General features: G+C 38.7%; 1 protein-coding gene across 3 annotated transcripts in view; it reads left to right on the forward strand.

The window, feature by feature from the left end:
- The window catches only part of LOC104954702 (nuclear factor of activated T-cells, cytoplasmic 2-like), a 21,351-nt gene extending 10,736 nt beyond the window's left edge, over window positions 1–10,615 (forward strand). For 2 of the 3 annotated variants that reach the window (XM_010781882.1, XM_010781880.1), the window contains exons 7-10: window positions 1,399–1,454; window positions 1,587–1,719; window positions 2,098–2,760; window positions 10,496–10,615. In XM_010781882.1, coding sequence (XP_010780184.1) covers window positions 1,399–1,454; window positions 1,587–1,719; window positions 2,098–2,760; window positions 10,496–10,551 — 908 coding nt within the window. In that variant the 3' untranslated portion in view covers window positions 10,552–10,615. The remainder of the gene's footprint in view (window positions 1–1,398; window positions 1,455–1,586; window positions 1,720–2,097; window positions 2,761–10,495) is intronic. The other variant, XM_010781881.1, reaches the window with a different exon arrangement.
- Window positions 10,616–25,250: the final 14,635 nt, after the last annotated feature.

Here is a 25,250-nt window from a genome sequence, read left to right on the forward strand (position 1 = left end):
AGAGGTGCTGCAGCACAGGCAGTATGAGAAAAATAAAGAGCTTTTTGAACATTAAAGCATGGAGACATGTCAGAGAAGTGTCACAAAGTACAACTATGAACCTGAGCATATGTATAACAGGGACCCTTTCATGCATTACAAATTACAAATATGGAATTATAGATGTGGCAATCATCATATTGTAGCTTAAGATAATAACATCGCCTGCAGTTCTTGGATAAAAAAAGGCAATTAATGCAAAGTAACTGCTAATTCTGCAATATCATTTTTATGAGATTTCCAGAGAGAGAGTAATGTGCTATTTAAAATAAAATCTGAAATTGAAAAAAGATGCAGAGGCACTCTGGGAAGCAGACTGGCCGTCATCAACTTTTGATGGTGGGAGAATCAAACAGGAGGTCCAGTTTGCCTGTTCCTCTGACTCGTGTTAATAGACACACACACACACACACACACACACACACACACACACACACACACACACACACACACACACACACACACACACACACACACACACACACACACACACTCATTCTGCGTGTAGACCTATATCAAATAGGAGCATATCAACCTGTATTCCTTATCAAACAGGACTTCCACCATCACACATCCTGGAACAGATGATACTATGGCTTAATGTTTGCAAAAAAACAACCACTTGATGACAAGAAAATTACATAAGCCTACCGCCTGTGAAACAATATATTACATCATATCGCTGTATACTTGCGTATCTAATTACGTGAGCCTACCATAGGTGATGAAAAACATATTACACCTTATCGCTGTGAATGGACGAACTGTTCTCAAGATTGTACATGTTTTCAAAAAACCAAAGTGTTCTCATTAATAACATCTCCTTGTGCATGCTATTCTAAAAAACAATTTTAACAATGTATACCTTTTTAAAAACTGATGGGTACATGCTTAAGTGACACATATGACAATCTAGACAGGGGTGTCAATCTCAATTTCATCGTGGGCCACATTTGAATGATGGTTGCTCTCAAAGGGCCGGTTGTAACTTTATAAATATATAATATATATATAAAATAATGTATTATATTACAATATTTCCTCTGCATTGGATTATTATCATAGGGTAATCACTTAATTAACTACGTCTGAAAGCAGAAGTCTAGGGCAAATAATTGCTAGTCTCTTCAGTGCGCATCTCAAAAAATGAGATGCATTGTGGGACATGTAGTTTACGGGCAACGTGATCCTGTAAAGCAGCACGTAACCTTATAATAAATGTAGTATACTCTTGTGGGCCACATCAAATTAAGTGGTGGGCCGGATTTTCCCGGACCTTGAGTTTGACACCCCTGATTCTAGTACATCCTGAAACATTCAACCTTACATATACTCTTTTCTCTCTTCTCTTCTTTCTAGACGGACAGCAAATCTGGGAAATGGAAGCGACAGTAGACAAAGACAAGAGCCAGCCCGTATGTATTAGAAACGTGATATGTTGAATAATTGCATAATACCTGTAAAACAAACCGGTTATCAGTTGTCATGCTTGATTCAAACCTAAAGGTCAGTTTCAGGCTATAACAGAGCATTGTCTTGTCTTGCAGAGTATGCTGTTTGTGGAGGTGCCGTCCTACCAGGACTCCTCTGTCTGCCATCCTGTCAAAGTCAACTTCTACGTTATCAATGGCAAGAGGAAGCGCAGTCAGCCTCAGCACTTCGCTTACACACCACTGGCATGTAAGAATGCTGCTCAGCCTCTTTGTGGTGTGCTTAGTAGGGAATACCAGGGTTGGGAGGGTTAATTAAAACATTTATCCTGTTACAATTACTAGCTTTCTATGAAAATGTAACCTAATCTAAGTATCACCAAAAGTAACCACATTGCCTCTGTTGCTTTTTCCAATAACCCAAATATCAATATATAATTTCTATTTCTATTTTATTTGTATTACTTGCACTATTTTAACTATTTTGTCTGTTTTTATTATGTTGCACCGCTGGAGGAGGCTGTGACCTAAGATTTTCATTGACATATCTACACTGTAGCTATGTACACATCACAATAAAAGCCTTGAATCTTGAATATCAAATACAATGCTTTCTACTTCCTCACAGCTCCTTCCATCAAGACGGAGCCCCTGGATGAGTATGAAGCGGACCACATGGGTTTTGCCATGCCTCAGATCCTGGGTCTATCCCCTCATTCCTACTACCACACCCCCCGCAGCGCGCTCCACCCGGACAGCGGCCTGGTCTCCAGCCTGGCCTCTTGCCAGCGCCTCAGCTCCAGCCTCCCCACCCAGGACGCTCGCTTCCAGCAGCAGAGCCCGGCCATCGTGTTCTCCCGCGGGGGGAAGAGTGTGAGCGGCAGCCCCAACCTCTACCAGCAGACCGGGGGGATGTTGCCGGACTCCCACCGCTCGGTGCTGGTCCACACGGGCTCCTCTGTGGGGCCCATCAGTGTTGGCCAGCCCTCCATCATCCAGTTCTCCCCCACCAACCACCAGGTGCTTCGGGGAGGAGACCCTGATCCACAGGAGATCATCTACTGCGACGGCTACTCCCCACAAGCAGCAGCAACCGCACACTCCCCCACTCCCCCCCAGGTGCCCCAGCCTCAGCATTACTCCACCGTGATCCAGCAGCAGCCATTGGTGCAGAAAGGGCAGCAGAAAGGAAGAGATCCGCCTGGCACGGGGCAGATGGATGCTGACGGGCAGCGGAGGGTGACGGTGAAAGAGGAGAACCTGGACCAGGCCTACCTAGATGATGGTGAGTGTAAGTTCATGCTTTTATACTCTGTGCGAATGGTGTGTGTGTGTGTGTTTATGAGAGGTGGAAGAAGGACTTAGGACTTGTACTTGAGTAAAAGTAGAATACTCTGTTACAAGTGAAAGTCCTGCATTCAAAATGTTACTGTGAAAGTACAAAAGCATCAAAAGACACTTAAAGTACCAAAAGTAGAAGTACTTATTATGCAGATTGGTCAATTACAGAATAATGCAAGTGCTATGTTTTGGTTGTAATTATTGATGCATTAGAGTGTTATTAAAGCTGGGAAAGGTGCAGCTTAAGCATCATTAAACTAAATCTGCAAAGTAAATAAAGGTATTCAATAAAGTTAGTGGAGTAAATAATATACCTACTGTACCTCTGAATGCAGTGGGGTAGAAGTACAAAGGAGCAATTGAAGTAAAGTACAAGTACCTCAACATTTGAGGTACTTGTGGTTACTTTACACCTCTGGTCTTTATCAGTGAAGGCAGACAAGTGATGGATCTGCTCAGTTCCTTTTTTGACCCGCCATCAGAGATTTGACGATTCCTAAGAACAATTCAAGGATATTTACAATAAGATCTGCTTGCTATAGTATCCCTCTGAACAAAGCAAAAAGAAAAAGTCCTCGTACTGTTAAAACAATCCTCCCTAGGAGGTGTAATTATGTTCCACTCAAGGTGGAAATAACAGGGATTATGAGTCATGTGTTTATACTTACTCTTGTCAACCCCATTACCCTCTGACAGAATTAATGTCAGGCCACATCCAGCAGGAGGTTGGACGTCTTCCTCACTTTGGAGTTAAGGGTTCTCCAAACTGTATTGTTTTACAGTAAAATCACTGTGTGTGTGTGTGTGTGTGTGTGTGTGTGTGTGTGTGTGTGTGTGTGTGTGTGTGTGTGTGTGTGTGTGTGTGTGTGTGTGTGTGTGTGTGTGTGGGGTCAGGTGAGGTAAATGCAGATTGGGGTTGTCATCGTGTTGCTCCGTTCAGCAGCGTTCACTCTGTCGGTCGCAGGGGTTCGCCTGGCAGCGCCACACATCAGGAAATTGGTTTTTTTCTTTCTCGCATTAAAGGCAGAGAGCAGGGGGATAAGAAAAATGTCGCTCTCCTGACCGCCTGGACATGTTGACACTGTTATGAAGTTAAAAAACAACCTCCATGGCAACCATTGTCAAACAGTGGAACGGGCTGCCTGGGAGAGCTGGGGAAAGCCTCTTTGTTTGTTATAGTTGGCCGGGGCTTCTCCTTGGCCTTACGCCCCTCGATTCAGTGAGGGGAACCCACCAGAGGATTAGATTTTTTTCCGACCACTGCATTCTGCCAATCTGGCACTAGAAATTCCTATTTGCAGCTGCTCCCCTTCAGAAATCCAGCCTGATCCCTGTAAGATAGCGGGAGGGTAGAGGGCAGTTCGCAGGAAAGTGTGTGTGTGTGTGGCCTAGCATTACTATACTTCTGGGGACCTAAATCTGTTTACATAGTCACGTGTGGGGACTCGCCTCCCTTATGGGGACAAAATGGAGGTCCCCATGAGGGGAATCATTAATTTGAGGGTGAAGACTTGGTTATGTTTAGGATTAGGGTAAGGTTAAGGGTCAGGGTTAGTCATGTGTTGGTTAAGATTAGGATAAGTCTCCAGGAAATGCATGTAAGTCAATGTAATGTCCCCTGAATGTGTGTGTGTGTGTGTGTGTGTGTGTGTGTGTGTGTGTGTGTGTGTGTGTGTGTGTGTGTGTGTGTGTGTGTGTGTGTGTGTGTGTGTGTNTTCTCATACTGCCTGTGCTGCAGCACCTCTTTTCACCCTCTGTCTGAAACCAGAGCCCAGTATGCTCTGATTGGTTAAATGGCCGGCTCTGTTGTGATTGGTCAACCGCTTAGAGATGTCCCGCCCCTTAGCCAATCACATAGAATTTGTTCCAGCCCCTGTTTATTCTCTTAAAGGTGATAATCCGCCCACCCACATCATGGTAGAATATCATTAACGAGGAAAAAGTCGGGACTTCCCGATATTCAAAACATTTTATAAAACAAACGGTGAGAAGATGAGCGGTGTCAAAAAAATCCCCTCGGTGTTTGCCTGCAAAGGTGTCGAAATAAGATCCTGACCACAAAACAATCATTCAAGTTGGGAGCATCAAACAGTTTTTCACCAAAGTGAGATGTCAACATTACTCATCGAGACATGTGTTTCAGTGTGTAGTCATTTTAGACAGAAGGAGGATGCCACATCCTGGTATCGTCACAGTGTTGTGGTTGATAACTGTCACATCTGAACATGCCTTAAGTGTGTCAACTTGAGTTAAGAGTGTTAAATGAAAGTCAGGTATTTGGTGCCAAGACTCCCACACAAACAGTGTATATCATCATGCCTCACGTAAATTCCCATGCCTCATGTTGGTGCTCAAACGAGACAAAATCAGTTGGTAGAGAAATAAATTCAATAGGCGCGTTCACACCAAGTACTTTTCCCACAAAGGTTCCTGAGAACTACGATTTAGTTGTGTTCACACCAAACAGTCCCAGGAACTAAATTAGTTCTAGATAACCTTTTTTACCCCCTTCTTCAGTCCCTGCTAGAGAGCAGGGACTTTCGTGGGAGAAAAAGGTTCCTGTGTCTGATTGGCTGGGCGGAATGCAAACCACGCCCCGTCAAACTCCCAAAAACTTTTGTGAAGCCGCCATTTTATTATCCTCGCATTGCATTATTAGCATTAGCATTAGCCCAGCGCAGAAATGCAGAGAGACTAACTTATGGCAACACAAAATAAAACATGGGAGCGGTGGAGATGAGGAGGTGTCGGCGTTCTGGCCGTTTACTCGGAAGGCTTCAGTAGAAGCTGCTGGGAGTCCCAGCAGCTTCTACTGAAGCCAGTCCCTAACTCCGGGGACTTCCGGCCGGGGATTTTGGGCGGCAGTATACGCTGCGAAGTTGTTTGCGGCCTGTCAGTAAACCCAAAGCAGAAGAAGAAGAAGTGACGTCAGGGGCTTCATTTGCCTAATCCTCCCCCAGGAACTAATTTCCGGTGTGAACGCGATCTGTCCTTAGTTCATGAGAACTAAAGTGGGGAAAGTACTTGGTGTGAACGCGCCTATTATATCAAATTAAAAAAAGATACCTATATGAGCCTGCCTTACCGTTAGACTACAAAGGTCAACAATGTCTCACAGATCTCACTGCATGCCACATCGTTTGTGAAAACAGCAAAAGAGCCACTGGACTAGTCAACAACGGCAGAGAGTGACAGATTTAGTGGGTCTGGAATAAAGCCCGGAGGCAGTGGAGCAGGTGAAATTGTTCCAGCAGGTAGAGATCAGTGCAGGAGAGATAAAGCACACAGCAACAGCCTGCTGGCCACGCATTAGTCTCAGCTCACTTACAGTACAACCCATTTGAAAGGCTTGATCAAATACTCTTAGCCGTATCCAGACGGTGCTACAACCGAGTGATGAGCGCACGACGACTGCTTTGTTGTTGTTTCATTTACAGTGTATGAGTAATTCAAGTTTTGTATTTATCAGCCTCTTAAAAATATTCTAAAGCATTTTTCTAAAGCCTGTCCAAGTGTAGGATTCATCATTATCTGTGATTGTTCCCTCACTCCATACTGTGAAGTGATCTTCTTTCAAATGCAATTTCACTATAGGACAAGGAGGTCAAAGTCCATTCTTCATTTACAACTAAACAGAGAGTCTGCAGCCACACTACAGGCTCTGTGGTGTTGCACTTAGCAACAGCGGTGCTTTGAACTAATGCTTACATGCTGATAATGTTCACCATACCTTGTTCACCTTCTCTGTTTAGCATGTTAGCAAGCACACATGAGTTAATTAGCACAAAACAGAGAGTACAGTTAAGATGGATGGGAATATCCTTAGTTTTAAACCTAAGTATTAGACACATTGAAATGTTGACCTGTAGATGGGGGCACTAAAATGAAATCGCCAGTTGATCAAAAAAATTAATCCTGAGAAAAACATTAATGTCTTCCAAGACTTTAGTAAAAAGAAAACTAAAATGTCAACCTCAAGTCTAGATAGAAGACATTTCAGAGTCTTATTAAGGTCATTCAAATGAATCGTCTGTGGACCATGAAAATCTGTACAAAATGTCACGGCAATTATTTGTATATCATGTATATATTATATTATATATTATAATTTAGATATGTTATGTAATGAACCAGGTAACCAACCAACCAAGACATTGCCATCCCCAAAGCCTTGATGCTAGCATGAGTAGAGAGACATTTATTCAACAGCTAATTTGAAGCAGTCTAGGTAAATAAAATATTTCAAGCACATTTTCTATGTGGAGAATTATCTCTTTGTGTTTCCCTACTCAGTGTTGCTAATCTGCGTGAGTTCATTTTGTTTGAAAACATGGTCAAATTATAAATACCTAGTTTACTGAGACTGGTTTGAATGTTAGAATAAGTGTATACACATAGCGGCTGAAATGTTCATTGAAATCATATAAGAAAGGTTTTGTGAGAAATAGGAACAACAATGGCAACCAATAACTACACTGAACAAAAATATAAATGCGACACTTTTTTTTGCTCCCATTTTTCATGAGATGAACTCAAAGATCTAAAACATTTTCTATATACACAAAATAACCATTTCTCTCAAATATTGTTCACAAATCTAAGGTTAGGGTAATGTTGTGAATCGAGTGGCCCATGGTGGTGGTGGGGTTATGGTATGGGCAGGCGTATGGTATGGGCAGGCGTATGTTATGGACGACGAACACAGGCCACTCGATTCACAACATTACCCTAACCCTAACCCTCACACCAGATACTGACTGGTTTTCGGACCCCCCCAGACCCCCCCAAATAAAGCAAAAATGCACATTTCAGAGTGGCCTTTTATTGTGGCCAGCCTAAGGCATACCTGTGCAATAATCATCCTGTCTAATCAGCATCTTGATATGCCACACCTGTGAGGTGGGATGGATTATCTCGGCAAAGGAGAAGTGCTCACTATCACAGATTTTTTCAGATTTGTGAACAATATTTGAGAGAAATGGTTATTTTGTGTATGTAGAAAATATTTTAGATCTTTGAGTTCATCTCATGAAAAATGGGAGCAAAAACAAAAGTGTTGCGTTTATATTTTTGTTCAGTGTATTTCACTGAGGAGTGTGTGTAAGCATTGTTCGAAGGCAGACAGTGAAAGATGTGAGCGCTGACACACCGGATTTGTGGTTAAGCTGTTGGTTAGCTTTCAGTCCAGTCACTCTACTTTCTCTTTCCTCTCTATGGTTTTCAGCTTCGCGCTGTCGTTACGATCCCTCATCAGACATGAATGTACTTTACACCCTTCTACACACAAAAGCTGTTTGTATTAACATGCAAATGCTCGCAGACAGAAAAACACACACATTGAAGGTCGCGGCAGGCAGTGTGCAGAGAGTCTCTGTACAGGGTGTCTCTCCTCTCTCCTCTCACCGTCGGTAAACAGTGCAGCTCATTGGTGCAGAACTCAGGAGCCAGACACTCACCTATTGAACAGACCGAGTTCCCCGGCCTCAAATAGCCGCACCGTGCCAACCCTTCATTGGATTCAGTAAAGCCCCAGTGTATGTTCCCCCAGTGTATGTTGCCCCAGTGCGGCGCTCATGCTGCTTCTCTAAGCTTGTTTTATGCTCAGGAAAAGTTCTGTGGCACCGTTGGGGATATGAACGTTTCTTTAAGGCATTAGGTGTCAGAGGGAATTCCACTACAGACTAAAATAAACATGGACGCTGATGTTGTGACGACAGCATAGCACCCAGTTTGGCTGCTCCTGCCGTTTTGCAAAACCCTCAGATGCTGCTCCGGCTATAAACTGTGCTCAGTGTGTTGAGCTGCTGTAACGGGTTGTTGCTCTTTCACATCTGCAAATAATCAGATAGGAAGAGAAAAAATTGATTTGTTGGCTCGAAAAGGATATCTGTTTCATCGCTTAGTTAGATTTCACAACACTTCACTGCAGTTGCGGCTGCTACTTCATCTCTACAGTCATAAATAATATGTTCCATCCATTGATTTCTTTGCTTTTATTTACACATCCAAGCTGCTAGTCTTTAAAACATTTTTGCGGCTAACTCTTCCCCCCAATCTATCATCTGCTCAGAGAGATGGTGTGTGTGTGTCTGATATCGTTTTACATGGGTTTTAATAGTCGCACCCTTTGCCTTAGCTACTATGTAAATCAACGCTTTTAATAGAACTAACACAAGCCCTTACTGTCCAAAGTTACGCTAGCTCTAGAATAAAAATGTTCCAAGTTAGCATTTAGCAACATTCAGTTTTGTGTACTACTGTTCTCTGGCTTTTCATCTATTATTCATCCTGTTGAGTTGTAGGGAATGGTTTGACTTATTAACCCCCTTACTAACAGATGAGAATATCAATACCAATATATTTTCATTGATTATGAGGCTACAACCGATTAGCAGCCAATTGGCTTTGCTAAGCTTAGCAATACTGGAAACTGGAAAAAGAGCATTCAAAGGCTAATCAAACGTATATCCCAGCACTTCTTAAGCTAACTTATCGAGACATTATTTCTTATTTGTCTTTTTATTTTTTTTAATGAGTAGAGTTAGTCGGTTTGCCCCAATTTCCAGTCTTAATGCGACGCTGAGCTAACTGGCTGCTAGCTTTAGCTTCATATTAAGTTTACTGAGAGTTGTAATCTTCTCATTTGATCTTGGCAAATAAGTGTAACAGGAACAACATGAATTTATAAAGAATGACACAACAAAATCGTGGCAAAATGTTTAAACTTATAACTTTTTTACAAATAGCTCAAGTACTAGCTGAATGACCAATGCTGATTTTCACACAATTAACATGTTTTTACAATACTAACTTAAGTTGAATAACCCTATTCAACCAAAGTTGTTTTTTAGGTTGTTGTAACCATGGTTATAATATCACTGACAAAGATGCTCCGTAATCTCTTGGTTACAGTCAAAAAGTTATTTTGGCCCACTTTGAAATACCTATATTACTCATCGACCCTAATGAGTTCCCCGAGGCAGAGTGGACACACACTATGTCTGAGAGCGCCAGTGTACACACAGCAGGCTCCCAGGCTCAGATAAACCCAGCAGCTACACACACACTGAATATCTGCACAGGTGACATGTCACACATACCTGCCGTTCTTTTTTAACCTAATGCAGAACTACTCGTGTGACTTTTTAAAAACAGATGTGAGCAAACACAGGTAGTAACACTTCCTCTTCATGTTGCCGCTTAGATATCAGGGGTCATTTGCGCACATACACAGCAAAGCTTTAAATAGTAACATGGTGGCAGAGATTGAGAATGTCAATACTGTAATGTAATATTTGATCTTTTATTGAATTGCATTATACAGGCTTCACGCCCCCCTTTTCACATAGTGAATCTATTTTTAGAACCATGACAGCGAAAGTTTCCATTTCAACCCCCTTCCTCTTCTGTTGGTGTGTATACACACACTTTAATCATCCCAGCAACAGGGAGGAACGGCCCTTACATACAGTAGTTCTACCTCTAGTGGTTACTCAACATTATTGCAGCATTTATCTGCCTTCAATGCCTTGCAGAAAGATGTCAATGGAACCAAAATGCTTCTGTCAACCTTATTTCAGGATCAATTTAACTTTGTGTTTTTAACAATAATTTGAAATGTTATTGTGAATCAAATGTATTGATCCTTTCATTGTCTAACATCTCTCTTTTTGTTTGCTTTACAGTGAATGAGATCATAAGAAAGGATCTGACGGGCGTTCAGGCGAGAGGGCAGACATAGAGGCAGGAAGTGACAACACTCCCCCCCCTCCTCCTCGACACACACACGGACAGATGCACACACACACACACACACACGGTCTCCAACCTTCCAGTGAGGTGACGCACATCCACAAACAATCAGACCTTCTCTTCCTCCTTTTCTGTACCCATAGACATACAAATATCAGCTGCTGTGTTTGCTTTGGATTTTTATATTTTCCTGCAATAAACAGTTTAATTTGGCAAGAATTTATTTTGACTCACAACGTCTGCCACCCAGCAGGTTTCCAGCAAACCGATGAAAAACAACAGGCGAACTGCTTCATATTTTATTTTATTTTACAGAGGAATAAAGAGATAACATGTGGGGAATTAAATGTCTCCCCTTTTGAATTGCCTTAGCCATTCTGTCCAGGCAATAAATACCTGATTGACTCATACATGTTGGCCTGATACTAGTGAATGACTCTCATGTAGCAGCTGTTATACATTTGTAGTAAACTAGTTGGTAAACAGCTTCAATTCATACCAAAAACGATATAACAAATCACTTTTGCTAAACACCTTTTTCATTCTTCTTGCACAAAGTGTGTATTTAATCTGTGTGTAACTCAATATGCAGTTTTACATGGGAACATTGTCCAAAGCTTACATGCTGATCATCTCATTTTAAGTGCAGTTTTCTAATGGAAGTGAAGCGCACACTGCCTTAACCATAAACAAATGAAATATTGTGACACCTCCTAGTATGCACTGTTTTTAAAAACAGGGGGTCAATGTTATAACTTTTTTATATAATTTTTGTGAATAATGTGCCAATTTATATGCGTAAAATATATATTGCATTATATTCAGGTTATAATGCCAAAGTGGCTTCACAGGGGCCTGTCATGCTACAGCAATAGCTTGTAGCATAACTTTTTGTAATGGTTTATATGCTTTAGTTCATTAGTTTTCAGACATTGATTTTAAAATCTGGCTAATGCAAGCTAAAGTGAGCAACTTTATTGTGTCTATTTGTATTGCTTATCAGTTGAAAGCAAGATATCCCAAAGCTTAGTGTATTGTTTTGTGTATAGTTGAAATTTGAGTCTATCCATAATGACAGTTGCTGTATTCAGAAGCTTTAATCTTGCCAATGTAAAGAGCTTTCATATTTTCTGTAATTGTCATTATACTTTATACACACTGTACGCACAGAAGGGAAGCGGTGTGTATAAATCATGGGCTAATACAGCTTGGTTTGATTTAAAAAAAATTAAAAAAGAAAGTGTATTTTAATAGAATATTTTTCTAAGATTTCACTGAGTGAATTGGAGTACATTGAAAGTGCCAAGTGCAATTTTTTTTTATTGTAAAAAAATGTTGAAAATGAAGTAAAGCATATACAAATGTAATTTTAAAAAGAAGTTAAATTGTAGGACTGAATCTAATTTTTTTAAATATTTGATATGGACCTATTCGATAGAAAAATAAAATGAGAATTTATTTTGTAATAATTTTTATTAAAGCTTATATTGATCTATTCATGATATTTCTTATTGAGCCAGTGCATTTGACATTTCTTGAATGTAATCTATATTAAATCATGTTTCCCCTTTTCTGTAAATATGACATACAAATTGTGTTGCCTTAAAGTTTCAGTAGACGCAAATAGAAGTAAATTGTTGTCTTTCAAGTATTTTCCATGTTTTTCTGTTATCATATCATTTATCTGTTTGATTACAATGTAAAACGTTTTCCCTAAAACTTTCACTTTAATAGTTTTTATTTTTGTTTAGTAATTTGTTATTATAATTGTATAGTCTTTAGAGAAATCATTGTTAATGATAAAGTTTTTTAATACTGTTTTATTTGATGTGTTCATAGTTGTCATGTATTGGTTTCATTTTGAGTCTACTGGACTTCGTGCCTTCTTAAAAAATCTCTGTTTTATGCTATTTTTGTTTCCGTAAAAAGTAGCAATAAATAATAACCATATACATCATGATTGTCCTTGTTTCAATGGGGCCCCAAGGAAGAAATGTGTGGGAGAGAAAACTCCCTCTTGTAGCCTTTGCAGACCATTTACATGCACATAAACCATTATAACACACTACAGGAAAGGGAAAACCCCAAAAAGCACAATAGGTCCCCTTTTTATTTATCTTTCCCCAGCATTGACTCTCATGAATATTTAACATGCATTCAGGTCCTGAGCCCAGATTTGACGTTTTCAGATAATAGAGAGTGTGTGTGCAGCTCAGAGGTGTCTCTTCACTCTCTATGCTCCTATTATGAGAGGAACATTGAAATATAGCAGACCCACAGTAGACACTGACTCATCACAAGCTTCTGAGCAGACAGACTAAGGGAAAATCAACATGTTTCTTTATAATTTATATAATTTGACATACAAAAAATGAACTTAAAAGTTTGAATTGGTTACATGATGTGCTATTTACATAAACACACATCCGTGTACAGTAGGCACACAGTTTCAAACTGCCCATTCCTTCCCTTTAATAACAAACAACTAAAAGGGGACTCTCATGCCCGGAGGCTGCAGTTGCCATGGAGACGGCTTGTTTGGGATGAGGTTTCTGTGAATGAACCCTGTGTTCAGGAAGTCTCTTGTATGACATCACCACGGGTTAAAACGCAGCACGTGGGTCTTCTCAAAGCCCCCCCCCCCCACACACACACAGATCTGCAGCGGTGACTCATGCGCCCTTTAGCTCCATATGCTGTAATGAGTTCGGAGCAAATACTGCTTTATGTGTGAAATCCAACAAGAATGAAATACATGATGAACTTGGCATTTCATTCATCTCGCTTTTGTGTAATTCAGTTAAAAAAAAGGGGGGTCTGAGCTCATCGGGACACAAAGGGCATGAAGCTGAACAGGCCAACGTCATCACTGTCAACTGTTGATTACATCTTAGGCCCAGACACACCAAACTGACACCAAAGAACACGTCCCGACCTATGCTTTATATATACAGTCTATGGTCCCGACGGAACACGACTGTTGTGTCGCCTCACGTCTCCTGCGTCTTGGCCAACAGTCGCACTGACACACCGCAAAGACTTCAGCCGACGGCCAAGTAGCACGTACGAACTGCGCATGCGTGAGTGGCAATAACTCTCCTTACCAGCAGGCGAATGAAGGTTTAAAATAATGTCTAACATTGGTTGTATGTCCTTGTACCCAGCTTTGTTAATCCTAATACACCTTTGCTTTTAATGTAATATATAAATTTCTACATATGTATTGCTGTTTGCTGTTATTGCTGTTCCACATTAAAACAATTATGTAAATATCATTATTCTTTTTTATTTTATTTTCTCTTTGCATTGCACACATTTATGCATTCATATTTTATTCATTTTTGTTTTACTTTTATTGCACTTATTGTTACTTATTCAAATGGAAATTAATTTGTATCTTCCTCCTTTTTGTATAATCTTGTTTTACTTTAATCTAAAATGAAGCAACTATCACAGAACCCAATTGACCCCATCGGGATTAATGAAGTATCTGGATTCAGATTTTGTATCTAAATTTAACAAAGCACATTTACGTAATCAACGCATCAATAAATATAACAGTATCATATTATTCTGAAATGGGCCATACTGCATAATGAGTACTTTTACTGTTGGTACTTTAAGTATGTTTTGTAACAGAGTATTTTTAAACTTGAGTCTTGCTACTTTCACCTAAGTAAGAACTCATTTCACCTCTGATTTTCCAGCCATTTCCCCCAAACCATGCCCTTTGATACAGTGTTAAAAAAGGAATGAAGTATTTTTATTTTAAACGTCAGGGTTAGCTTCAGAGCGGCAGTATAACGGGCTGTTTGTGAGGAATAAAGATGACATTGTCCGTGTGCAGACACTTCCACATCATTTTCTCAGAGACGTGAGTCAGTTTCCTTCAGTCAGCTTCAGGTGAGTAAATTCCCCTCTGGACGCTAAAGTAGGACGTTTTATTGAGTTTATTAGGGTGGAGGGAATTTACATCAAAAAATTATCCAAATAAAGGCAAGGATAAAAATGTGATGAATGATGTTGTTGTTAGTCTAATGTGTTCATGTGCTCATTGAGCAACAAGCTTCTTAATTATTTAGTGGTTAGGTTTAAAGTTATTTGACCCGTGAGAAACACTCAGGGGGGAATTGCAGGATGCAGTTTGATTCGTTTTCCATGTGAACTGAATGATGAAAATCCAGACATGTAGGAAACGCTGTATGTACAATAAAATGACCGTGCCTATCCTCTGCTTGAGTAAAAGTACTAATACCATAGTCTAAATGTACTTCATTACAAGTATAGATCTAATTTCAAAATGTTTCTTAAGTTAAAATGAACAGAAGTATTCTCAGCTACAAGTAAAGTAGAGTACTCATTGTGCATAATGGCTATTATAAAAGTGTATTACTACGGCATATTATATCAAGGCAGATGATATTGCATCCGGGTTAACTGTCTAAAAATGTGAATATAATTAATTTACAGTCCATATTGCAACGTACTGTACACACACTTTTACTCAGTTTGTATCATTAGAAAATACATGTATTTTATACATCAATATGAAGAATTTTCTTTTTGAAAGTGTATTTGTATTTAATATATTAAAAAACAGCAAGTGAAATAAATATGGTGGAGTAGAAGTACAGAGTAGCAGAAAATGGAGATACTGTACTCCAGTAAAGTACAAGTACCCCAAATGATACTTGAGTACATTTTCTCAGTTATATTCCACCACTGCTCATACCCTGTGCTACAGTGACAGCTAGTGTAATAAGAGGAAATTAAAAGTCAGTCGTGCGCTCTGCTGACGCCCTGCAGGGGGAGACAGGGACGCGGAAATGTGATTTAACAACACTAGAATCTGTTCAACCGCACTCAGTGAATCAAGAGACATTATCAAACAGAAGTGCGACTCTCTCAGTGGAGGAATGGGAATACTTCAGCGCTGTGTATTGTTAACTCTGAACTGGAAAAATCAGTCCCTTAAGAATTGCAAATTGAATGTTATTGAGTGAGTATTATAAAAGCGTCTTTGACTAAACAGCTGCATGCCTTATTTAGCTTTTAGGATGTTTTGCATGAACTATTGAACCATTTCATGAGTTGCAGATTTTCAACACATAGTCAGTCTGTTGTAGTCAGACCCAGTCAGTGCAACTTGTGAATATATTAAATCAAATTGTAAAAAAGTCTGAATTGTTCTTCCTCAGTAGAATGACTTCTTTTGGATCAGGAAGCAGCAGGGGAGTTATATAAAGGAGCAGACAAAGATGCAAATACAGATTTGACAAACATTGTAGAGCCTCTTTATCTTCAGCTGCCGGTACTCAGTCGTGTGTGTGTGTTATGAAAGCCACATTTGCATTTTTCTGGACCAAATGTGATTTTTTTGGGGGAGTAAGTTAGTCATGCACAAGGAACTCAGTGAATAGTGTTTTGTTTACCTATATTTCAATGTCAAAGAGAGACAACCCACTTTTACTGCAATTTGACAGCCAGAAAGTCAAAGTGATGTACCACTCGCCTCTCTTTAGAAACTGAAGTCCACATCAGAAACTGAAGAACACAAATCTACACGTAAAATGACAACTTACCAATTAGTAAAGTAAAGATATAACATTAACTGTTAGATTCCTCGAGTCCCTACTTGTCTCTGCTTTGTTTGATTTAAAAACGAAATATTAATTATTCATTTAATTAAGTAATTAACATGAAGCCAGGGCTTAAGCTCTGAGTTATTATATTATACTGGTAAGTCAATGTCTGCAGCCAGGATGAATGTCACATCAGGACATAAATTCAATAAGTAATGATGATATTAATAATTGCAATTCCAGCAATATCAATGTGATAAAAAAAAAGATATTATTAATTGACTTGACAATGAGCTTTATACAATACAATACAATACAATACAGCTTTATTTATAGCACTTTAAACCTCCAGACCAAAGTGCTGTACAGGCAAATAAACAAAACAAAACATACAAAAAGTTCAAAAACACAGTTTAGCTCACACACCATAAAACAAGTACAAGTAAAAACAATAGACAATTTAAAAGCAATACAAGCAACGCTCTAAAAGATGTTAATACGCTAAGGAGAAGAGGTGGGTTTTAAGAAGCGATTTGAAAGCAGGCAGTGTGGCGGCCTGTCTGATGTGCAGGTAGCCCGATCACATATGGTACTGACACAGGGGCAGATCGTTCCACAGTGTGGGAGCCGCTACAGAGAAGCAACGGCCCCCTCTGAGCTTTGACTTGGTTCTGGGCATATTCAGGAGAAGTTGATCCGCTGACCTGAGAGTGCGGGTGGGCGTGTGGGTGTAGCAGCTCAGAAAGACATGGTGGGGTCATGCCATTTAGGGATTTAAAAGTAAACAAAAGGATTTTGAAATGAATCCTAAAATGTATTGGCAGCCAGTGGAGCGAAGCCAAAATGTGGTCATATTTCCGTGTGCCAGTTAAAAGCCTTGCTGCGGCATTTTGCACCCGCTGCAGATGAGCGAGGGAGGACCCATTGACCCCCATGTAGAGAGACAGTAATCCAGCAAAATGGTGACAAAGGCGTGGATTACTGTCTCAAACTGCTGTCTGGAGAGAAAAGGTTTCACTTTGGCTGCGAGCTGCCTCAGATGATAAAAAAAATTACATCCCAAAATGAATTTAAAACAAGCCACAACATGTGCAGCCTATATTTTTGCGTTAATTTGCGTTCACATTTCAAATTATAAAATGCACTCATGCAGATAATTATAATTATGATTATTGTAGTTATTATTTATTTATCAATTTGTTATTATCATTTTGTATTTATTTATTATTATCATTTTGTATTTAAAAAAAAAATTATATTACTATTTATTTATTTTTCTATTTTATAACGTTTCTTTATTATCCATTGAAGCAGCTGGTGAAAGCCCTCTGTTGCTCTGCAGAGGTGAGCGCTGACCTCAGCTCTGAAGTGGCCCCGCTGCTCATTAAATGAGAGGAAACAAGCGGCTCCAGCGGTAAATACAGCTGCCGCCCACCTCCAACAACACAATAACACAACAACAACACAACACCGGCTGCTCCATAGATCATTACTCCAGTTCCCTCTCCGGTGTCAGAGTTCCTGCGTTTACATAATGTTTCCCTCTCGCTACAGTCCACAGATAACAGGTATAAGTTATATAGTTATATAAAAGCATCATTTCAAACCTCATAATCATGTGTTTGCTAACAAAGGTGAATATTAGACTTTGTAAAGCTGCTGCATTGGTATATGTTTTGCATATAATAATAATAATAATAATAATAATAATAATAATAAGTGTATTTAGTATAGCACCTTTCACAGATATAGAATTCACAAAGTGCTTCACAAGAAAGAACAAAAGTTAAAATGAAGACCACAGAAACATGAATACAATAACAACATGAGGCAGACATTTAAGGACAACATAAAAACAAAACACAGACCACGTGGAGTCCTGAGCAGAACACACACATCTCAAGTAGAAACAAAAGCCAATGTAAAAAGACAGCATATGAAGCTCTGCAGTGTGGTGTTTCACTGTAGAGATAATAACACGCTCAGATATCATACGTCTCTCTTCTATAGGAGTTTCTGTTTAGCTGCACAGAGCTCCCCTACACATACTTCACTTTGGACCTACTGCAATTCCCTGTGTTTCCCAGAATGACTTTCTGTAGAGAGTGGGTGTGAGCTCTGATCAAAGGTGGGTGTGTGTGTGTGGGTGCAGCAGGCAAGGTATAGCGGGCTAGTTAGTGAACATCCTGCCCTCGTGGTGGCCTCCTTCCTCGCACAGCAGCGGTACAGTATACATACATTACAAAACTGATGGGGAAAGTCTCTGCTCGTTCTATGATGGATTTATCAGCTGGATTGTTCAGTACAAGAGTAAAAGAGTGAATTGTGTATGTTTTTTCCCCACAAAACTAGCTGTCTGCCTTTAGAGATGGAAACTAAATAAGAGACTGCCAAGGCACACNGGTGAAGGTAGTTTTAATGACTTTGTACGCTGCAGGGTAGCTTGTGAATTTACTCCAGGTGGAACTAAAGTCTGATTTAAAGGTAGGTAAGAATGTAGAAACCAGCTCGAGTGCGCTAGAATCTGAAAGTACACAACCGAAAAAAATCTGCCTCTTCCTTACAGAGCCCCTCCTCCAACACACACGAACGCGCACATGACCAATGAGGGCACGAGACAAGGCTGACAGGCAGGTAGGCCATCCAGTTATCTGCCGCGGGCCGAGGCAGATAATTGGTCTAGCTTTTTACAGCGCCACGGCTTCCACAGATAAAATATTTGTATGTATTTATTGTCAAAGCATTTAATGTATTCATTGCTATCGGGATGTTAAGAGCATTCCATGGAATATAACAACAAGTGTTTCTGAAGTGAATTACCTACCCTACCTTTAAGAGTTGATTATATTTCACATCATTAATCCAAATCTGCTAAGGTACAAAAATAAATGTAGAACACGATTTACCTCTGAATTGTAGGGGGGGTTGAAGTAGCCTACAAAGTAGCATAACATGGAAATACTCAAGTAAAGTGCAAGTACCTCCAAATTGTACTGAAGTACAGTACTTGAGTACATCTACTTTTACTTCCCACCTCTGCCTAGCAGTCACAATTGTCTACAATGTAGTCCTCTTTACCATTTAGTTTGACTTTATTCAAAAATAAAGACATAATCAAACTCAATCCAAACTATTTGTGGGGAAAAACTGAAACCTAAGATATCATAAACCAGAATAAATAAGTGATTGTAGTTTTTATCGTCATAGCATCTGAATTTATTCCAATGGGATTGGTGCTGTAGGAGACTAAATCAATCTGAGCAAATGTTTCACACAGAGTACAATGAAGTGCCATTAACCAAAAGCCATGCTAAAACGGACCCTTATAATCTGATCTGCTCACAGTTTTTTGTGGAGCTAATTATGTAGAGACTTTAAGTCATTCTCCGTGACCAACAGTGGGTTGCAGATTAATTAAGGATAAGGAATAACTCCCGTGGGTTAGAAAGTGTAGAAAAACAGTGGGAAGGAAAGTAGTTTCCTCTTTGTATTAAAAACCAGCGCCTAAACCATGATGGCATTATTTTTGCACAGGATGAATACAGCAGGGCCTAATTAAAATGAGATGAATAGTCACACATTTCACAAAGAAGCTAAACATTTCAGAGTTTTAATGAATAAAAACGTGTTCATTATTTTACTGAAACAAGCACATTTTGACGCGAATGAAATCACAGACTGCAGTAAACAATATAAACAAATATGTATCTCTGTATCAAAATGTAAAAAGCATATTTATACTATTTTCACCCCATGCCATTTTAAATACGACCTTAAAACACAAATTCAATTACATGGCAGACATGTAGAAAAGTCAATGCAGAGAAAGCACAGTCCCAATCAATAACATTGAATGCTGGATGTGTTTCATTTCGCTGAGGCAGTTCCAGGGTTTAGTATTTCCAATAGTGAGTCAGTGTTGAAGCCTCCAGGGACACTTAATGGAAAAGAACCGTCGCTAATTAAATGTTCCCACCTGTGCTTTTTCCTGTAATGATATAAGATTATGGAAAGGTTTTCATGTTTAGCATTTAAAGTGGTCTGAGCTAAGGGATTTGAATCTCTTAAAATGAGTATTAAAGTACGTAACAGGTTGACAGCATAGAAAATGTATCTTCATATACATCTTCACGTATTTTCAACGTTGTTATTATTATCCTCGACAGAGCTCTGTATTTCAAATTCGTATTCTTATATTTTATTAGGATCCCCATTAGCACTAGCATGAGCATTGGCTATTCTTCCTCACACACACAGTCAAACATACATTCAACAAAACAGCTCATCATTTCATGCAATTGACAATTCAATATGACGTGAAAACAAAACGGATCATCCTATTTTAACCATCTTAAAGCCAAACAAACTAAATACAAATAATTGTACATAATTATACATAGCCACAGGCAAAGTTAAATTATACTTTATCATAATAATAATGTATTTATATAGCACTTTTCATACAACACATGCAGCTCAAAGTGCTTTACAAAATGACACATCACAAAAACAAACAACAAGAAATTCCCCTCAGATTATTTGTTAAGAACTTTAAAAGGTACATGCAGCAAAATATAACATTTTATCAGGTTAATCGAAGTAAAATGTATGATAATAAAATTAAATAAATAATAGTTTCTCTCTGACAGATAAGACACAAGACAACTGAGTCGATGCAACAACATAAAACATAAAATATAATATTAAAACCCCATAAAACAAAGTGAACATATAGGTACAACAGAAAGAAAAAGATTAAGACCTATAAAATAAATAAGCCAATATAAAGGTAGGTAAATAATAAAGACTAAAAGAACATGTAATGTAATGTAATCATCATAGTCATCATACAACAGCAACAACACTGGAAGAAATCTTAGGAAACAATATTGACAGAAACCGTATGCGGCTCTGAGATCTTCCAGACTCTTAATGCTATTGTGTGCTTTAACAGAAATCCTAGAGCTAAGATTAGCCTGCTAAGGGAATTAAGAGGGAAGTCATGCAGGTCAGGCTGAATATACAGTCCCTGGAGAAAGAGCTGGGCGGAAAGGAAACATTTTGTCCATGGCAACAACACAACTAATAACACAGAAATCATTATTCTGCAGCAGCATCTTGACAAAACCTCATGAGCTTGTGCCATTGTTGGTATCGAGCCATTTGAACTCTTGACAAATGAGCGTGTGAATGAAGCGGGCAGATACGTGGATATGATATCACCATGCCAACTGTGTTCTCTCTACTTTTATTAATGTGATGCAGTAATTTATGTTCTGTCATTAACAGCTGTAACGCTCCAAGACGCTGCATTTACACATAGTCTCGTTGTGTAATGTCAGCTAAAGGGTTTAACAAGAATTAGACAATAACTTTAAATTGTGTAATATGCTTCTGGTAGAGAAGAGTATGGAACACGCAGAGAGGGATTATAGTGCAATTACAGTCTCAGGTCATTAAACTCACTAATGACTTCCTAACTCATGCTTTGTTCCTGCTGAATAGGTTCCTTATCCGTTTCAGCAGAAGATCGTGTCATCTTGCAGCTTTCTGCAGTAATATCTTAAAGGGGCCCCATTCTGCTCATTTTCAGGTTCATATTTGTATTTTGTGCCTCTGCTATGACATGTTTTAGCTTTAATGTTCAAAAAGGTCTTTATTTGTCTCATACTGCCTGTGCTGTCTGAACCTGGCTCTGTTGTGATTGGTCAACTGCTTAGCGATGTCCCGCCCCGTACAATGGGGGAGTGTGTTGGAGAGAAACTCCCTCTGAGGGAACTTTGGGATTTTAGCCTTTGCAGACCATTTACATGCACGAAAGAGATAACCCCCAAAAAGCACAATAGGGCCCTCTTTATTATGCTTTCTTGCAGAAGAAGTAACTTGATATTATAGATGGATAATACTTCACATTACTACAAGGAGACACTTTCATCACTGGCGGTCAGCAAAAAAGATTTGTATTAGATTTTTCATTCAATAACTTGATTGATTGATACATAAATAATTACAAAACAAAACAAATGTTGCAGTGCTTAGTCATGTAAGAGAAATCAAAACAAAAAAATACATTTACAACAACAACAACAACAACAACAGCATTAGCAACATAAACTCCCACATCTAGTGTTCGAAAAGGAGTGAGAAGAAGTATCACTTATTTAATCTCACCCCCTTGTCCCTAAATGATTTATTTATAATCTATTATCTGCAATAATTATCATTATTATTAATTATTATTGTTATTATTATTATTATTATTATTATTAATCTGCTTTACCTGTTGATTGACATATATACATACACACATACACATATACGCACATATACATATATACACTTACATACTCACACATATACACATAGACACATACACATAGCACCTTCCCTATCACTGAACCTCGAGAAAATAATTTCTCTGTATTTCCTCTTGAACTGGTTAATGTCTGGATATCGCTTTAAACATTTGGACCACCTCTGAGATAATTACACCTTTTCTATACTGGATTCAAGGTGAATATGTTCAAATGTACTAATCTTAAGTATTTACTACATTTGTGAATTTATAATCCAATGGAAGTGTACTAATGTGTTCAGCAGGCTGTCTGCGCCGTAACCAAAACCCCTTTCTATGTCCTGAAACATCACATCATATCCTCTCCTGTAAGTGCAGTGAAAAACATGCTTGATAGAATGAAAAGCCTACATTTAAACTGAACATAAAAAAAATCTATAAATTAGAACATGGAAATCAATGTAGGAAGTTTAATTTAAGATACAGGCTTCAATTAAAATGGAGTGTTGTTACAGGAGAAACATTTTCATCACACTAGTTTTGACAACTTCCTCTTTTCGCAAGCACTCAGTCTCTCCCTTTCACAACCTGTAATTTGCTCTCCTCACAGAGGCAAGCACAATGTTTGAGTGTAGACTGCACTTACTGCGGTTGAAAATAGTCTTACATATAGGTATCTATGATAGAGAAGGTGGCAGGTAATGGAAACGTCTTATTGTATGTGTAAAATAACGCTCAATAGAACTGGACATTTTGACTGCTTTTTGCTTCTTTTGGCGTCCTTTAGCCCATTGTTTTATTTTGTTGGCACTGCTTTTGTTTACTCTCTCGGTCTCATTGCATTGTTTGCAGCAGGCATCGAGGAAATATCTACAATTTTCTCTTGCAAACAACCTGCTCAGTCACCACCAAACAGCACGCAAATTGTAGAACCGGATACGTTTCTAAGTTTGGACACCAAAAGTAGAACTTTAAGGAGAGTGAATAGTGGACTTCTCAGGAACGCAGATCAAAATGAATGCTTTTTTTGCTCTGTGTCCGGATGTGTTGTAGGAGTTTTCTTACATGTTTAGTCAAATGTATGACTTAAAAAGACTTGTTTATGTTGTGTTCACAGCTTGTTTCTGCAGTTTAAGGCAATGGGAAATGGCTAGTGGGGTCTTACAGGAACATTACAGTTATTTGCCTTGTGTAAAACACATAGCTTCACTGATCAAGCTAATTTAAAAGCCTGCACTTGAATCAGATGAAGGGTGATTGTTTTTACCATCTATCTCTTTTTGCCAGTTTGATCCGGCTGCATTTTAAGCCTCTTGATCCCCCAGTGAGTCTTTATAAAGCTGCTTAATAAGCCATTACTTCAAGAGGAACAAAAAGAGCTCATATTTTAGGAACCATCAGAAGTGGTTCACCCAACAGATGGACCACTTTACCTGCCAACGAAAAAGGCTTTAAAATAGATCCGTCAGCTACTTCTGAAAGATGGCATTTTTAGAGGTTCTTTAATGAAAACCGTAAAGGGTAAAATGTGCCATCACATTAAAAACTAAATCAGAGTGAAGATTTTAAATTATTTTTCCTGAATATTTAATATCAAGAAGATTGAACTTAGACATTGAACATCATTTGAGGTTATCTTGCAGATTCTTTCTCTGAAACTGAATGCAGAGGGCTGAAAACTCATATCTATGTTTCAATGTACAGCTCTTAATGGTCTTTGAAGATGTTCACATGTTAGTAACAAACACTTTGGCCTGACAGCTGTCAGAAATAGGCTGAGGTCACAAACACCACCCACACGTTTCCCCACTGTCACACTTTATATGTTCTGACTCTCCGTGATAGCAGGTCTCTCTTTATTGTATACTCAATCTGCTCTTGTTTGATTCCAGCTCACACTGAGGTTATCTTTATCTTCAACTCGCACTTAGGTTAGTTGCAATATTGACACATGCAGTGCCAGATCACCTCAATTGTGTTTGCAAAGTAAAGTTCAGATTACGACTGATCGCAGTCAAACAGACGCAGATGTGCCTCTTCCACACTTAAACCTTATTCGAGGGGGATTTTTACGGATAGTGCAAATCATGCATCCATTTTTCATGTGTTTTCCACATCTGAATAACTTTTAGCCAACATAATATTGAGTATAAATTATCTATGAATCACCAGTGGTGGGAGGTAAATAAGTACATTTATTAAGTACAAAATAAACAACAAATACATAAATAAACTTGCCTTGCCTTGCCTTACTTGGCTGAAGTAAATATTTGGGTACATAACTTGAGTCTTTCCACTTAATGATACTTCTTACTTCTACACGGCTACATTGACCTGATAGCTTTAGTCACTTTACACATTAAGGTTTTTACATTAACTGCATGGAATACATTTGTAAAAAACAATGCACTTTAAACATTTTAACAGTGCTTTCCAACCGTTTTTGGATTGAAAGCATTATCAAGTTAAGGCCCCCTGAGTTCAGATTTCAAAGAAACTAATTTAATTAAATGTTTCCACCATAAAAGCAAAGATTAAATCATGTCAATAGCAATATGAGTGGTAAACTTAATCATTCTGCCTTGAAACCATAATAATCATATCATTACAGATAATGTATACTTTTATCATTTGTTGTCAACACAATTTAATTGCAGCCCTCTGTCTCTTTTTTTGACTTATATTTTAATGAGTTGTCTGCTTGTTTTTATCCGACAGTATGTAAAGCATCTTAAAAACTTTAAATAGCTCTGTATCAGGTTGACGTTATAATTTAGATGTATTATTAATATACAGTATGTATCATAAGAG

The sequence above is a fragment of the Notothenia coriiceps genome, unplaced genomic scaffold (assembly GCF_000735185.1).
Source record: "Notothenia coriiceps isolate Sejong01 unplaced genomic scaffold, NC01 NC01_scaffold00023637, whole genome shotgun sequence".
NCBI lineage: Eukaryota > Metazoa > Chordata > Actinopteri > Perciformes > Nototheniidae > Notothenia > Notothenia coriiceps.